This window comes from Mustela nivalis, assembly GCF_964662115.1.
Source record: "Mustela nivalis genome assembly, chromosome: 3".
Classification (NCBI taxonomy): Eukaryota; Metazoa; Chordata; class Mammalia; order Carnivora; family Mustelidae; genus Mustela; species Mustela nivalis.
This window is the reverse complement of record NC_139022.1, coordinates 173,460,581-173,478,247: the sequence shown is the minus strand read 5'-3', so window position 1 is coordinate 173,478,247 and position 17,667 is coordinate 173,460,581. Positions and strand designations below refer to the sequence as shown.

General features: G+C 41.9%; 1 protein-coding gene across 4 annotated transcripts in view; it reads right to left on the bottom strand.

The window, feature by feature from the left end:
• SEMA5A (semaphorin 5A) overlaps positions 1–17,667 on the bottom strand; it is a 466,391-nt gene that overhangs the window by 89,977 nt on the left and 358,747 nt on the right. For all 4 annotated transcript variants that reach the window (XM_082725185.1, XM_082725188.1, XM_082725186.1 and 1 more), the window contains 2 exons: positions 16,144–16,351; positions 712–829 (listed from right to left, as the gene is read on the bottom strand). In XM_082725185.1, the coding sequence (XP_082581311.1) occupies positions 712–829; positions 16,144–16,351 (326 nt within the window). The remainder of the gene's footprint in view (positions 1–711; positions 830–16,143; positions 16,352–17,667) is intronic.

Genomic DNA, 17,667 nt, shown 5'->3' with positions numbered 1-17,667 from the left:
CTCAATCGGTTTTCAAACGCGTGGAGGTTAATAGCTATTAGTCATATGGTCTGAGGCCAGAAAAAGAGTTTGAGATCATTGCACAAAGAGTTCTAGAGACAAAGGAAAACAAACAAGTCGGGTCCTACATGTGGGGCCTTAAGCAAAAAAACTGGCAAAGGAAACTGTTTTTCCTAGATTTCGAGAACTGGCTCCAAACGGAAGTGAGGCTCTTCATTCTGGGGGCTCACAGTAGGAATGGCCGTCACGCTCTTTCTCCTAGACCTTCCTGTGACCCTGAGACTGTCCCACATGGGGTCCAATAATTACAGCCTTTATTTTATTATTTTAAAAGCTCTACTTATCTCAGTTTCTAGAAATATAGCTTCCATGGGAAATTGGTGGGTGTGGAGTCACTATTTTATTAATGCTAAAAAGGGCAAGAGTCCACACCAATCTCGAGAGAAAACCCAAGAATGAAACAGAGATATTACACCCCACTAGCAAAGCAGCAGAGTTTTCTCTTACGATATGTCTCTTCAAAGCAGACAAAAAGCATATGGCAACATCTTGTGTGGCTCTAACGAACGCTCAGAGGGGAACCAGTTGAGAGAGCCCAGACCGGGTTTGCAAGGAAGGTTCCAGACGCGCATACAGGATATGGATTAGGATTCAGGGCAGCTGGGTTCCCATGGACGGTGCTTTCTGAGGCTGGAGAACACGCACACTTACAGGACAGGTGGAGGTGCTCTGCTCCCACTGCGTCATGCTCAGGCTCTCCTCCAGACTCGTGCATTTCTTCATCACCACGTCCCAGCCACAGTAAGGGTCCTGGGCCCCAATGCAGGCACTGCAAACACACACCCAATGGTCAATAAAGAGCAGCCTTACCCACGCAGTAACAGATGCGAGCTTAGGTGAGTCTAGCCCTGATGAATTGACTTGGAAACTAGTTAGGAGAAACCAAGTTTCAGCCGGCACACTAGAGAACAATGTATGCATATGCCCATACGTATCTAATTAAATCAATTAACTTTGGTTGAAATACCTCTATTTTTCCTAAGATACAGGGCAGACGACCAAGGGACTGTGTGTACCAACATGAGCCTTTTGGTATCATGAATAGAGCTAGTTAAAATTTTTCAATGCTTAAAAAATCCTAGATGTTCTTATCACCACCACCATCACCATCACTGTCATCACCACCACCATCATCATCATCAACTGCAACCCCTTAGCAACAGGCAGTATTTGCTGAAAACCTGTTATATCTTTCAGATACAACTTTTATAAGATGCATTATTTTCACTTTATCATCATCACCATTATCACCATTGCCCCCATCACCACCATAACCACTACCACCTCCATCATCACCATCATTGCTACCACCATCACCAGCACCATCACCACCATCATCACCACCACCATCACATCTACCACCATCACTATCATCACCATCAACTCCACCATAACCATCATCACCACCATCACTATCATCATCACCAGCACCATCACCACCATCATCACCACCACCATCATCACCACCATCACTATCATCACCATCATCATCATCAACTCCACCATAACCATCATCACTACCATCACCACCATCACCTCCACCATCGCCATCATCATCACCTGTACCATCACCACCATCAATCACCACCACCATTACCTCCACCATCATCACCACCATCACTTTTTCCACCACCACTATCATCTTCATTACCTTAGTAACAGATGTTATTTGTGGAACACCTACTATAATATATCAATTTATTATATCATTTAGACACTTAACTCTAATGAGGGAGTATTTTTTACTTCATTGATAAGAGAACTGAGGCACAGAAGATTTAAGAAATTGGCCCAGGGACAAACAAATATACCCCAAACCCTTCAACATGGTCAGTATGAATTTAATAAAACAGGAAACTCTTCCTTTTGGGTTCCATAGCTTAAAAATAAATGAAAAATTTCAATTTAATAGTAACTTACTATAGCTCCAACTGCAATATATTCAATACGTTATTTCAGAAGTATTGCAGATGGTGGATACTTTATTTTGGCTTTGTCTCTGTGAAAGAGTTCATGCAGCACATGGGCATCATTAGATGAAGAATTTGGCCCTATGTCGTCAAGGCAAGAGGTGTTCAAGGGTGGAGGGGAGCAGACAGTGTGACAGTGACTGAGCCAGAATTATACAAACGATGACCCCACAGGCAAGCAGGGCATTGAAGACCTGAGAATTCACTCTCTGAAGGGGCCAAGAGGTCAGATGTGCAGGAAATGAGAGAGAGGAAAGGCAGGCTAGTGCAGCACGAAAGTGCTAATGTCCTCTTAAAGGGAAGGGGCCCTTCAGGCTGGGGAAATCTGTTAGCGGATTACCAGTGAACCAAGAGTAGGTCTAGAAATCACAGTCTAACTATCAAACATGGGCCAAGGAGGTAGTATAAGTAATATTAAATTGTTAATATTAATGATACAAAATAATCAATTAACATATCAAATATGATCACCACATACTAAGCACCGTTCTAAGAACCTGGTCTCGTTAGCTCATTGCACCCTCACAGAACCTTACAAATACAATCCTTTGATTAGCTCCTGTATTTATTTTAAGTGACATAAATGTAGTCTTTAAAATGCAGAAACCCAAGCAGAGAAAAACAAAGTTGAAGTCCCACAGCAGGGGAAGATGGCGCAAAATGCAATAAATCAAGCAATAATGGTAAAAACTATTATTTATTGTCACTATGGAATTATTATTAATTTACCACCCAAAGAGGTTCCAACAGAGATGGTTACTACTGGCTCTTCTCCCAGCAGGACTAGGGTGGGTGGAGAGGGGCGTGGGACAGCTGCCTGTCACCACAGCCTTGTTGGAACTTGATGGTGAGTGACCACATACATGTGGTCACATACAAGGTAAACTGAGGCACATTAAAATTTTGAATACGGTAGCCCCAAATCAAAAGTGCTTAGGAGGTTCCTCTAACAGAAGGTAGGGGAGAGAATTTTATGAAGAAGATTTGGAAGCAACCCAAGGAAATTATTTGATTGGCTATAACTTGAATGGGGGCCTTATTTGGGAATGCCTGGTTGACTGGGATTGGTCATTCCAAAGTTTCACTTTCCCAGATTCGAGTGTGGGGACTCTGACATTGGTTTCAGTCTGCCCAGGTCAGCTACCAAGGCTTTGGGGCCACCCCAGTCTAAGGGCCTCTTGCTGAATTACCTTACCAGGCATACAGTAGATGCACATGAAAAAATCAGACAAAACAATTACTACAAAGTACATGCTTTCTAGGTACTATTCACACTTTTATTCTTTTGGGGGATATTTTCTCTGCACAAATAGCATTCATGCATGAATACGTCTCTATATACATATATATTTTTATTTTGTTAATGAGTAGAGTTAGATATAACACACACAAAGGGACTGTTCCCATAGCCTTCAGTTTTGCTTTTTACACATAAAAATATACTGTCACATTTTTTCTTGCCAGTATATACAGCTCTACCTGATTCCTTATATGGCTGTACAGTATTCTATTACCTAGAAGAATCAACATTTATTTAAATCCTTTAAAAGCAAGGTTGTAATGTATACGTTTGTATGTATTTTCTACATGATAAATTTCTATACATGGCATTGAAGAGGTAGAAGTTATAGGTATTAATGATTTTGTACCAATCAACAGTTCGGAGGAGAACTCTTTCTTCTCTCCCTGTTCCATGCTAGATGTTGCCTTTTTTTTTTTTTTTTAAACTTAGCCCTTTCTGATAGATAAAAACACTCTTCTAGCTCTCTGATCTATTTGTTCAGTTGTGAGATTAAAATCTATTGTGTGTGTGCACATTGATGGATTACCCGTATTTCTTTTCTTGTAAATTTCCTATTTGTAACCAATTCCTGCTTTTTGTTTCTTTTTGATTGAGTAACTGGCTTCACTCCTTTTATGTAGTCATTGCAAGTGAAAATTTCCATATTAGAAAATTAACCCTCTATCAGTAATGTTTCAAATACTTTCTCTACTTATTATTAAACATTTTTTCTTGAGCTACAAATGTTTCAAAATTTTATGGTGTGAAGTTTATGAATCTTTTCCTTTACAGCATCTGAAATTTGTGCCATATTTTGAAAGAGCTTCCACACTTAAAAAATCATAAAAACATTTATTCAGGATTCCTTCTGATCCTTTTATAGTATCATTTCATTAGCCTCCTTGTCTGTGATCCATGTGAAATGCATTTCTAGCAACTCTCCTTTCCTCCTTCCGTTTGTTGAATTAAAACAAACAAGCAAGCAAACAAACAAACAAAAAACTATATATATATATTTTTTAACCTAAACTTCCCAATCCTCATACCCACACAAGCAGACCTGGCACTTAAGTAACAAGGAAGCTGTGTATGGTTTATTTTTCCTTTTTCTACCAAATTCAGACAACATCTTTTTAAAACACAACTTTATAACACAAAGTGTGAGCATCAGCTTCTGAAACTCTCTAGTTCTTGAGGTTTGGGAATATGATTTTTAATAACTTCTTTTTTAAATAAAAATTCACTGCAATGATCAGTTCCCTAGAGGAGAATTTGACCTGTATTCCTGTTTTAATAGTACGTAAAGCATATCTCACATTTCTCAGTTTAAAGAACTCATCATTTTTAAGACATACAGTTGATTTGATTTTTTTTTTTTTTTTAAAGATTTTATTTATTTATTTGACAGAGAGAAATCACAAGTAGATGGAGAGGCAGGCAGAGAGAGAGAGGGAAGCAGGCTCTCCGCTGAGCAGAGAGCCCGATGCGGGACTCGATCCCAGGACTCTGAGATCATGACCTGAGCCGAAGGCAGCGGCTTAACCCACTGAGCCACCCAGGCGCCCTGATTTTTTTTTTTTAAAGGAATAAGAGAGAGGAAGATAAACCAGTGAATGTATAAGACAGGGAAGTGTGTGTTTTCGTATCTACAAAATAAGATATTTCTCATATTGTCACTAAGCTCAGGGTCAGCAAATCAACTCTATGCAGATGTTATTTTGTGGGAAGTTTCTAGAAATCTGAAGACCCCTCCACTGTAGACAGATCCGGGCAGAGTGAGAACTAAGAACTCTTCTGCTTCCTGCTGTGAGTCCCTTGGTGGTACAGTGAGATCTGACCCACAGTGCCCATGTCTTACGGAGCCCACCCGCCAGATTGACTCCACAGTGGGTATCACACATGGGAACCCTTCTCTGCACATGGTCCCATCTTCACACTGGTGAGCAAATGGGACAAAGCTACACTTACAGAATGATTCAAAAGGCCTGAATTCCTTTTAATGCTTCTTATTAAAGCAACACGAACATTAGACAAAAATTAAAATTTCCAAAACAGGAAAATTCCACCAACCCCCTCACTTTGCCCCTGGCTTCTCTTTGCAAATCTGCCTGCAGGACCGAAACAATGCCACAGGGTTACACAGGATATTGAAGCTGTTTTCAATGAAAAGCTGCTTGTAAAAACATCTCTTTCTTCCCATAATGTTGAGGGCTTTGCACATTCTTAACATTCCACTTATCCCTTAAAACTACTAAAACTCCTCTCCAGGCATAAATACCCATTCATTAAAAATTCCATTTATAGATAAGTATGTTTCCCTCAGTCAAAATATTTCAGGCCATAGCAAAATTCAAATGAGCCCTACCTTTACTCCAAAGTATACTTTAGGAAAAACCTATGATCATAACTCATTGCTGTGGGAAGGCGGGTCTTTTAAAGAGACGGCGTGGAAAATCACAAATTCTTATTAATATGGCCATCGTGAAAGAAGCTTTTCTTCATTGTAGTTTGAAAATGTTTTTCTTTGTATGATGAATCTTTTTAATAAAAAACTTTCCACATTTTGTTAATAACCTTAGATTATTCTCACTTGATATATTGCTTTGGTATTTGAAAGTATCTGAATTCAGAAAATATGTTGGTCAGAATCTGAAAGTTTAATTTAAAAACATATTTATTGAGAATATGTTTTAGAGCTAAAGGTCTATTTAGACACAGGCCTTAATTCTAGAAGAAGGATAAACCACTTTCCCTTTTCTGAGACAGTGATATTAAATGTTTCACTAAATGCTTCCTTCAAATTTTAAAGTTTACAGTTATGCTATTTGCTAATTTGGGTAATAGGGAAAAGAGGTATATTCATTAAAATCTTCTACTGTATTTCTAGGCAGCTGGAGATAATTCCTGAATACAATCCTTTCACGTGTTAGATTATCTAAGTGTTAATGTCTTTATCTGACTTGCTTCTGTCATACTAATTTTCATTAAATCAGCTTATTTTTGATCTTAAGTATTCTTGCCATATTAAGAAAATGCATTCATTAAACATGAGATTTTAAGTGATTCCAACATTCATTCATTTGGGGCACACTTATGAGCACCTGCCGTGAACCAGCCTGAAAAGAGTGGGGGTACCATGGACAGCAAAGCAGACACAGAATTTACCCTTTGGAAAAGGAAATAAACACTGAAAAGTGGCAACAACCATTTCCAAAGGAATAACCCAAAGAGGGAAACCCTGTTTGGATGGATGGGTCTGGGGTCAGGAAATACCCCAGGGAGTGGCATTTAAGCTGGCATCAGTGAGATGAAAAGGAGTGAGCCGTTTGACATGGCTTAGGAAATCAGAACAGTCAGCAGCGAGACAGACATGGGATGGGGAAGGCACTGAGGTAGGAGGGAACTTGGGCAGTTTAAAGGGTGAGATAAATGGAGGCCAGACTTCGGTTGAACCTTGAGGAGAGGAATGGGCAGAGAGCCCGGGAGGTCCGGTCGAGATTTAGGGCTTCCTAGTAAGTGCTGTAAACTTTAAAATACTGTGCAAAAACTGCGTGTCTATTTACTTAACATATCTCTACTCTCCTCATGATAGTAGTGGGAGAGACGGATTTCTGTTCATGCATGATCTTTGCCCTAATTCCTAACACGATCGGAGTTGTCTTCTTCCTAATGACCAAAGTCACTCTGTACTTCTGAATCTGCTTTTATTTTAAGATTTGCAATAAAAACACTGTCTTACTAGAAATAAGACTGAAAAAATTCTAATGAGACAGGATACTGTTTGAGGAATGCACTGGAAGAGAGCCACACGTCTTTCAGTTGGTGAACCCACCTGAAACATACACCTTCTTCAGTTTCTGCTCCCACGGAACTGGAGTGATAGGACTGTTTTGAGGGTTAAGTTATATCATGTAATAAATCAGGAAAAGGCATTTTGGGGGATGGGATACATATAGTTATTCTAATTAATCTCTAAACATAATTGTGTCTTTACAATATGATACTGGGTTCTGGGGTGTTTGAAAACATTCTAGACCAAAAATACTAAATCTGAAAATGCCAGGAGCTCTTTATTTGAGCAGGCAATGTGACACGCCACACTGCTTTCTATTAAGTGGTGCAAAATATTTTAGCTGCACATTTGGATAGATTCACAATGATATTTTTGACTCCCACGCAGGATGCCATGTGTTGAAGACACGAAGACCAGGAGTGAACTTTCAGTCTTGCAAGGAAGGCAGAGTACCTTCATGAATGTTGCCTGACAGCATGGGGAGGGCTAACTACTAAGTGAGAAAGAAGCTCAGACAATGGTGCGACAGGACTGAGAGGGCTGAGAGGTAGAGCAGAAGGATTCCAGGAAGATGGCGTGTGCAGGCTGCCTTCTGAATGGAGTTGGATGGAGCTCAGCTGAGTGAGAGGAGAATGCCTGGTCATGATGGCCCCAGGGAACGAGAGAGTCGCGTGTCTGTGGCATGACCAGGATCAGAAGCAGAGCAGCATGGCTGGGCTGAGGTTTCCTTAGGATTCCTTGGAAGCATACTGATGTGAATAAAATGTTGGTGTTTTGCTTAGGCAGGAAAAATTTGGCGGGGGTGGATAGCATGTATCAGGTTGTGAAATCTACGAGAAGATTAATTTGTAATTCCCAAGAGGAACTGAGATACAGCTACAATATAATGGCATTTTAAAATTTCGGACACATGCCGAGTAAACAAAGATATAATTACTGGTAAAAAATACCTGTTTATACTTATTATGCATCACTTGCTAAAGACATTTCATAGTAATTCATGTTATATATTATGATTTGCAGATGAAATTAATGATCCAGAATTTCAATTAGTCACTAACTTTAATATTAAAAAACTATTCACTGTTGGCTTATCATTACATGATTTTGATTAAATACAGTGATTTTTTACATTTAAATTTGCTTTTAATATGTAATTAGAATATTTGATATGTATTGCCAGTAATGCTAAGTGAGCGGTTTTCATTAAAATCTTGGTAGGTGGATATAACACTCAAATTTTCCTGAAAAATCTGTTTTAAAAACTGAACAAGACTGATACTCATATTATGAAGCATTTTGGGAAAACCAAGACTAAGGAAGAAATAGTTAGAGTAAAGAGTATTTGAAATAAGCAAAACAGGAGTGCTCCTGGGAGTCTAGCAACTGTCATCAACTTGGGCCATCAGCTTCAGTTTCTGACATGACACAGTCAATCCCACTTCCCCACTTGTCACATACGGCACCTGAGTTGTTTCTCTTACCCTCCTGGTGGATCTCAGTTGTCATGAAATTTGTCTTTTAACAAACATAATGTCTTTCTGCAGAGGCCAGGTGTGCCCCCAGGATGAAGCTGTCCAGGGAAGGCAGCTCAGCTGTGGTCAATTCTGTGCTCAAGGACCAAAACCAGGACAAAGAGGACACATGGAGTATTGATGAACCAACATGAGCCCTTTGCAGCTCAGGGATGTTCAAGTCGCCTGGGGGGAACAAGGACCAGAAAACACTGTGTCCAACTGCCCAAGAAGGAAAGAAAAGTATCTGTGGTCACTTCATTCAGGGAAAAGTCTGCACTTTTGGTATTCTATGTTCTCTCCTCTACAGAACAGAGGTAATGAAAGGGCCACAGTGTCCTCGCCTCCCCAGCCAATCAGAGAAAAATGAAGACATGCTTACTCTTTGCCCATCTCATGTTTCTTTTCTTTTTTTTTTTTTAAGATTTTATTTACTTATTTGACAGAGAGAAATTACAAGTACACTGAGAGGCAGGCAGAGAGAGAGAGAGAGAAGGAAGCAGGCTCCCTGCTGAGCAGAGAGCCCGACGCGGGACTCAATCCCAGGACCCTGAGATCATGACCTGAGCTGAAGGCAGCGGCTTAACCCACTGAGCCACCCAGGCGCCCCCATCTCATGTTTCTTTGAAAGAAGCCCTGCTGTGGCTGAGTAGATGAGGGTTTCATAGGCAGAATCAGAAGACACTGGAGACTACGAAAAGTTGTCATTTACACTTGAAGGATGCCCAAAGGGTCAAGGAATACACCTAAACTCTTACACAAAGCTTTAGAAGACTGTAAGTCCAGAGAAAACATTTATATTACGCTGACTCCTTATAATTCACCCAACTTAACAGTTTGCCCATGAATGAGTCATGAGGCTTACGTGCCAATGCCAGAGAATCCCCCGTGAGAACACAGCCAAGTCCAAGGGAAGAACTTCTCTCTGTGTCAGCAGAGCACTTCTGTCAAGGGTGGCATCTACTCTGGGTTCCCTGGTGCCTTCCCCAACCTGGTGACTGCAGCAAGGAGGGTAAGCACTTGGCTCTCCTTACTCCTGGCCCTGTCCAATCTCCCTCCATCAGTTGCCTGAATCATAGCCTCTCTGGGTAGATAGATATATGACACAATGGGGGACTTGGGACAAGGAATTAATGAATATCCCCTGACAGAGGCTCCTACCAACTGAATGGAGCCATGCTCACAGAAGCTAAGACAGGGTAGAGCCTCACAAACTGCCAGAAAATGTATTTGCCAGACAGACCAAAGCCAAGGACATAATGTAGTACCAGGAGCAGAGTCTGGCCTGACTAGCCTTGTACCTCTCAAAGTGAAGTGGTTTAAAGGTAAAAAGCAAATCTTGACAGGTCCAGGTGGATTGGCCAGAGGCAATGGGTAGTATACCTCAACAAAGAAGGCAAAGCACATATACAAGAGCTATTTGACTTTTTTTTCCTTTTCTCTCCTCTCTTGCCTCTTCTCTCTCCCCCCTTCTCCCTTTCTTCCTTTTCTTCCCTTCCTTCCTTCCTTCCTTCCTCCCTTGCTTCTTTTCTTAGGTCTGATTTTTAATTTTACTTGGGACAGAGAGAAAAGTTGAAGCTAACCCTTCAACGAGTATGAAAGGCATGAAGAAATAGCATTCATTAGCCATGCCAACTCAGCAGGACCTCCATGAGCAGACTAGCCTAGGGAAGCAGGAAGGGGCAGGAACCATCGTCAACTGAATTCTTTCCATCTCCCAGACCCATTATGTGCTCTTTGCCTTTGTGCTCCCGGTACCACACTGAGTGGTTTGCTTATAATCACACACCATGTAAAAGCTTATCTAGGATCCCCCTGAATCTGAAGCTCATGATCTTTCCATACACAAGTATTTTAGCAGACACATGGGGTTGGTTATTTCCTTAAGAATCATTAATTCATTGGATTATGCTGCAAATAAAAAGATTAAGGGAAGCTTGGTGTATAAAAGCCAAGGTGCTGCTGACCAGGATAACTCAGGTGCAAGGATCTGGAGTCGAGAACACCGCTGCAGCCCAAGCTTACCCACAGAGTTCTCTACCCAGCTTTAAACCGGGGAGTGCAAAAGCTGGAAGCTGGGGAGTGGACATCTACTTATTGTGAACTCTCTGGCCGTGTTTCTCAAACTCAGCTGAGGTACAAAAGTTGGTAATGACAATTATCTGACTTTATACAAGTGACTAGAACACACATTGCCATTTAGGAAACAGAAACATGCTCGTGAGGAAACTGAACAGAAAGCTGAATCCAAAACTGTTGGCTGGCTAATGCATCACCAAGGAAAGCAGAGAGCCTATCCTAGTAGATCTGACCTATGAAATATTTTTAGTGATCTTGCTTGTTCTTAGAAACTGTGTTCTCCATGGAAACAATGATATGATTACATTAAAGTATGTGACCAAGAGGGGCGCCTGAGTGACTCAGTCGGTTAAGTGTCTGACTCTTGGTTTCGGCTCAGGTCAGGATCTCGGGGTGGTGGGATCAAGCCCTGCATCAGGCTCCGCACTGGGCAGGGAGTCTGCCCAAAGATTGTCTCCCACTGTCCCTCCTCCTGCTTCCTCTCTTGCTCTCTCTCTCAAATAAGTACATCTTTAAAAAAGATTTGATCAAGAAAAAAAAAAATATACTCATAATCCCATTGTTGTAGAAGCAGCTCATGACATCTCTACAAGATGGTGTTCACAAATGTTCTTTGCTTTTATTGTGAACCTGAATCAAAATATGTGTTTATATCATTGCCAAAGATGGATCTGCCATGAAGCTAAGGAAGCTTAACCTTCTTTACTTCACATTTGTTAAGGAGCTAAGACTGGTTGACATTTTGCATCCATAATTGTGATATTCTTTTCCTTAGCAAGACCCCTTCCCAAACTGTATAAGCTTCAGACCCCACAAAATCTGTGTCTCTCCCTATTACAGAAAAAACAGTAGTATGACTTATGCTTCATAAATCGCTAGTTAAGCTTATGTATGCTCATATCTATCTACCACATTTTAACTGTTCATTTTCTGACCTACCCAGGACCTGGAGGTATTAACTTGTGATTCCAATAATAAAATAGCATTTCAGCCAAGCCCCTCTTACAGTGTGTTAACTAGATGTTGGTGAATGTACTTTGTCTTTTCCTCCTATTTTTTTTTAAGTTATAATGATGGCATATATGTACTACTGTTTTGCTTTTTGCTTTTTTCAGTTATTATCACATAATGTGTATATCTTCATAGTCATCATTTTTTGGTTTCAGAAAAATCCACAGAGTGAATACTCCATCCAATAAATACATGATAACTAGTGATTAATTCTCTTACTATTAGAAATTTAAGATTGGAACACTGGCTGTGATTCAAATATAGCTTAAAAAATAATTGGAGAGGATGTCAGGCCTGAAGATTAGGTCCTGGTACAGTATAGGATCAGATTTTAATGATTAATTGATTTTGGGATAACGTCTAAGGTAATTCTAAGGTCCTCTGGCTCAAATCCACAATAGATATTCAGGAGATTTTATTTATGCCAGAATTACTCATTAGACTCTGAGCCCCATGGAGACAGGGTCAAGGGTGCCTCATTCGTCATCCTACACTCGGGGGCTCACTTGGTGCTTGGCACGTATTAAGGTCAATAAATATATTATGAATGAATTAACAAAGGAAAATCACAGTCTTTAGAAGCTAATCCAAAGTCAATGCAAACAAAAACTCAAGACATTGAGATTTGGAAAATATCAAATTCATTTTGAAGGGAGAATATTTACTTTGTAAATTGAGTATATGTCAAAATTCCTTCCGAGTGTTTATGTGATTCATTACTGAATGGCTAAAGTTGTCTTGCTGGAAGCTGGAAGACCTTAGGGGATCCTGCAATTTCTCTCTATACATCGCATTTCTCCTGCAAGACAGACACTGTCTGTAGACGATATTTAATTAATAAAGGTGCTGACATATAGCTCCACGTTTTCAAACTTTGCTCTTTCAAGCAAGACACGTTCTGCAGTAACCTAACTGCCATACTAATCTTCTTAATGAGTGTTAATTTCTTTAACTAAATGCTATTATTACAAGCTAAATGAATTAAGAAGGGCTAGACACCCATTCACAAATGGAGCCAATCTCTTTCTTAATGGTTCCATCTTTCCCTCCAGTTTTATAAAGCAAAACTTCTCTTCTATTTTATATGTGGACAAGGATGCTCCTGGATTCTAGCTTTCTTCTCTCCTCACTTACTTCTTAAAACTAAGCAAAAATGAAACAACAAACACTTAAATCCCAGGGGCATTTGATCCTTTAGCTATTGCTTTATATCACTACACTCTTCTGCAAAGGGAGTTTAACTCCCTTTAACAATTTAACTGTTGCATGAGAATTTAGGTTAACTTTATAGATTATGAAGCAAAATAGCAGAGAGGGGAAAGGTACTACCCATTTGTAAATCTGATAAATGTTTACTGCCCTGTCTTGAGCTGGGCACCCTGCTGGAGGCTGCGCAGACCGGGAGAGACCAAGCCCCAGTTTGGGTTCATGGTCGGATGGGCTGAATGAAATGTGGCCTGGCATGCGGTGTTCAGAATTCCAGTATCTGTTCTAGGCCTGTCCAGCAGCTAGTCTCTGCTGACACCTGACCGCTGGACTGATGTCCTCCTTGTCCCAGGGGCAGCACAGTGAACTATAAGACAATGCCTGGACCTTGGGGTCAGAGCTCCAGCCCTGAACCTGGGTTTCATATTGAACGAGGTATGTGACCTTTTTGGTACGTTTGGCAGGATCCAAACATCTGAGCCCCTATCTCCTCATCCAAAAATGGAGACGACAGGTGACTTGAGCCTCAGGGTAGAGTGGTGACAGGAAATGACAGGAAGAGCTAGCACAGGGCCAGATGTGTAAAAGAAACTCACAGGACTCTATCAATTATTACCATTTATAAACATCTTAAGAGACATCAAATTGTGCATGGCCTTTCAAAAATGAATACTGAAAAAAATTTTTTTTCTAAAATGTGAATATGATTTGGAAGGAGACAGGTACTTTAGTTAAGTTCAGTTTTTCTTGTTAAGCATTACAAAACTCATTTATAAAATCAATTTTTCTAATAAGGAATGAAATTACTTATACTCTACTATAGAATATATATTGAACAAAGAAATTATTGCTCAGTTGTTAATTGCTCTCCTATTCCTATTCAGTGTACTTCTTTAGTCACATTTTTAGAAAATTAAAATTGCTTTTGTAAAAAAAAATTTTTTTCCCCATAACACATCAAAAAAAAATCTGGTCATATAGATATTAGTTTCTGAAAAATGGATACTTTTCTCCAGCTAGTGTTAATGGGGGAGGTAGTCTTGTCTTTCTATTAGAAAAGCATGGCAAAGAAACATAATGGAAAGAATCCACAAAAATGCTCGGGTTTGAGTCTTCGCATTTTTCTTTTCTCAAATGGAATATTTGAGGGTCAAACACAATCTAGCCCTTTCTGAGTATGGGGACACAGAACTCCACAGTCTCTCCATTTACAATAAAGTTCTAATTTCCCGAGGCTCTTCTCCAAGTGGGTAGACAAGAAAACAGCAGGGAGATTCAGCTCTGGATATAACTGTTAATCTTCTCCTCCCCAAAACATGACGAAGACAGACAAGTGGCCTTGTTCTCCTTGTAGGAGAAAGAGGAACTTGAATGGCTGTGCCTGGTGGTGGCCAGCTCCTGTGGTTTCCCGACTGGACTCCACGTGCGGCGGTGCAGGAGATGAGGTGGGCGCCGTGACAGCTCGGTTCCCAGACCTGACGCAGGAGTTAGCTTCTCAGGTTGCGGTCACAAGGACCTGGGCTATTGTAATCCTGACTCAACAAGGCGAAGTACCATGGAAAGGATAAGCTGCCTTATTGTGCAAGCCATGAACTTTCATTCTGGCCCCAGACCCACTGCACATACAGCACAGGCCTATGTCTTCCTCCGTGTTATCTGGTGTCACGCCGCACCCCCCCACCCAAAGTCCATGACAAGTCAGAGCTCGCTGGGCTGTGGTTGGAAGACTGGGGCCTTTCCAGGGGCATTCCAACTTTCGACAAGCTTTCTGGCAAGATCCCAAGTCTCCTTGTCACCCACTGACCATCAGCAACTGGGCAGAATCATTCCTGCACCAGGTCAGTAGGGAACCCAAACCAGAAAAAATTTCAAGCACCCATCGGTTAACTTTAAGAAAAAGGTGTTATGTGATGCCTGGGTGGCTCAGTGGGTTAAGCAGCTGCCTTCGGCTCAGGTCATGATCTCGGGGTCCTGGGATCGAGTCCCGCATCGGGCTCTCTGCTCAGCAGGGAGCCTGCTTCCCTCTCTCTCTCTCTGCCTGCCTCTCCATCTACTTGTGATTTCTCTCTGTCAAATAAATAAATAAAATTAAAAAAAAAAAGAAAAAAAAGAAAAAGGTGTTATATAAAAGATAGTTGCTGGTACATATCGCTCTGTTATTATCGTTCCCCGGCATTACCGCTAACCATCATCGTTAGGGAGATAGTCCCTTACAATATCCCTCAACACCCTGATACCAAAGGAGGCACCATATATTTCATTGCCTAGAACCATCTAGAAAGGAATATTGTAATGGTTTCTATTATACACAAAAACCTCCCTTCTACAAGAGAACGCCCACTTTGCAGAGTGCTTTAAATTTTAGACCATATGAATTATCCCATTTGATTCTATAGCAATTTTCACATTACATGAAAAAGTGAGATCTAAAATACTTTACTGACCAGGTCAAGAAATAGCATGTGCAGTCTGTCATGTGACTGCCAGTCTGTGAGTCCCAAAGCCCAGGCCATGGGGAACCTTGTTTGAGAAAGTATGACCTGTGTGAGTGGTATCTGTAAGTGATATACCTAAACAGTCCATTTCCATACCTATTCTGCCCTAACAGACTGCACTGGGGGTGGAGTTACTGAGATCACTGACCTCTGCGACCATATTAGATGATTATTTCCCCAAGGGCAATCTTTTGTTGGGGGTTAGAGCCCTCATGCAATATTCCAACATTCAGGTGCTGGTCAGGTGTATAGTGTACTTAGTACTTGTCATTTCCAGACCACCTGGGCCTGCACTTACCCAAACTGAGCTTTGAAGGCCACTGCAGTCCACAGTGGACACCCCATGGCCAATGAGAATTGAGTAGGGGTGAGGGAAGGTGCCTCAGGAGAGAGGCAGTGTCCCAAGAGAGCTGGTGCTGAGGACAGTACCATGAGAACTGCCCCAGGGAGGGGCTCCTGCGTATATTACATAAATTTCTATAAAAATAAACTCGTAGATTAATGCAGGAACACCAAGTATGAGCATTATTGCTAAGTGTTATCACGCACAGAAGAGTTTATTTTAACCCTGACAACTGTTTACATATGTTGTAACATGGCCCCTCCTTTGCAGATACTGGCGGGTTATTCCCAGCCCAGTAAATGAGTTTGCATCGACATTTCTGCACCCTGGGATGCAGGGCTCACAAGAATGTTCAGGTCCTGAAGCCATAAACTGCCGGGGCTGCCCTACCTGCGCGTGCGGTAGAACGGGCATCTCTTCAGCGGGACCTTGGCCACGTGCTCCTGCAGGCCCACGAACAGGACGCTCTGGCTGTGGAGGATCTGCAGGCTCCGGATGGGCTGTCCCCGCCGCTCGGGAAAGAGCTCGATCTCTTCCAGCAAACAGCTGCCGGCAGCCGGGGCCAGGGGCGCCCGCACTTTTTTAATGGTGCCGTAATCTGGGAGGGCAATGAGGAAGGAAAAAAGCAAAACAAGGTGAGCAGGTCTCACCAGTCACTCCTCCCCTAAGCAGCCGTGCTCCTCCAGCCTGGCTGCACACAGGATCATCTGAGGGGCTTTTACAAATGCCAACACCCATATCCCAACCCAGGCCTGTTCAGTGGTCAGTGCTAGAGGTGGGGCAGGTGCCAGCAGCGGGTACAGGGCTAGCAAGCAGCTGGTGACGAGAACCTCTCAGCCACCATATGCCTCACCCAGTTCCAAGTGCAGACACCTGGGTCTCAGGAAAGCTTCCTGAGGCTCCAAGTAGCCAGCTACAGCTCCATCCCATTAGAGGACTCCGCAGGAGATTATCCTGGATTCCTAGCTTCAGAGAGAGGTGCTGACCTTGTCACCCAGCCAGGACAGACATCACATGATGGGATGGGCAGTCACAGATATGCAGGACAGCAAGGAACACACCTTTTCCTTCTTGCTTTATAAGTTCATCCTTTGCTGTCTCTCTTCCTCCTCTGTCTCGAAAGCCCCTTTCCTCTTTCTCTTGAATGCGTGTTCTTTGGGATGCCCTTCTCTATCTCAAAGTCCCAAATTCTTCTCTCCCATACAAGGGAACATCTGTTCCCAGCCTAGTCTCTTCCCTGCCCAGGTTTTCTGCTCACTGTGTGTTCGTGTTCACCTACTCATAAAAGCATGGCTCTGAGTATGGCCTCTGAACCAGGCATCTCCCTGGACTGGCTGTGAAGAGCATGGAGAAGTGTTCTTTCAGCCAGGGAGAGGCACAGCATGGCCAATGCCATGTGTCAGAGACACAGACCCAAAGCACACACTAATGTTGTCGGTGCACTAGGGTGAGGCCCTTGCTGTCAGCCTATAAGCCCAGGGCAAGACAGCAACCCACTAGGAGCACCTCCTGAAGCCATCATCAGGCTCCTCTAATCAACCCAGCAGAATCCTGATTTTTCAAACCATTATAATTCTCATCCCGCACATACAGAGAATGAGGCCAGGGAGTTATTCCAAAACCAAAATTAAATCAAGAACCTTTGGCTTCAAGGCTTCCTATCAATCCATACATCTCAAGAAGACTTTGGACAGGAATATGTTTCAGTTTTCCATGCCCAATGGAAGTCCTCAGAGACTTAGAACGCTTCATTTCAAGAGAAAAATACATGTGGAGACATATATTACCCTGAATTTATTTCACAAAGTATACCGGAAGCACATCTCCAGGGAATCCTTATTGATTATGAATCGACCTCATCATAATGTGTGCGGTATTAGTAAAGCATTGCCTAATTTTCTCTCCAGCTGCCTG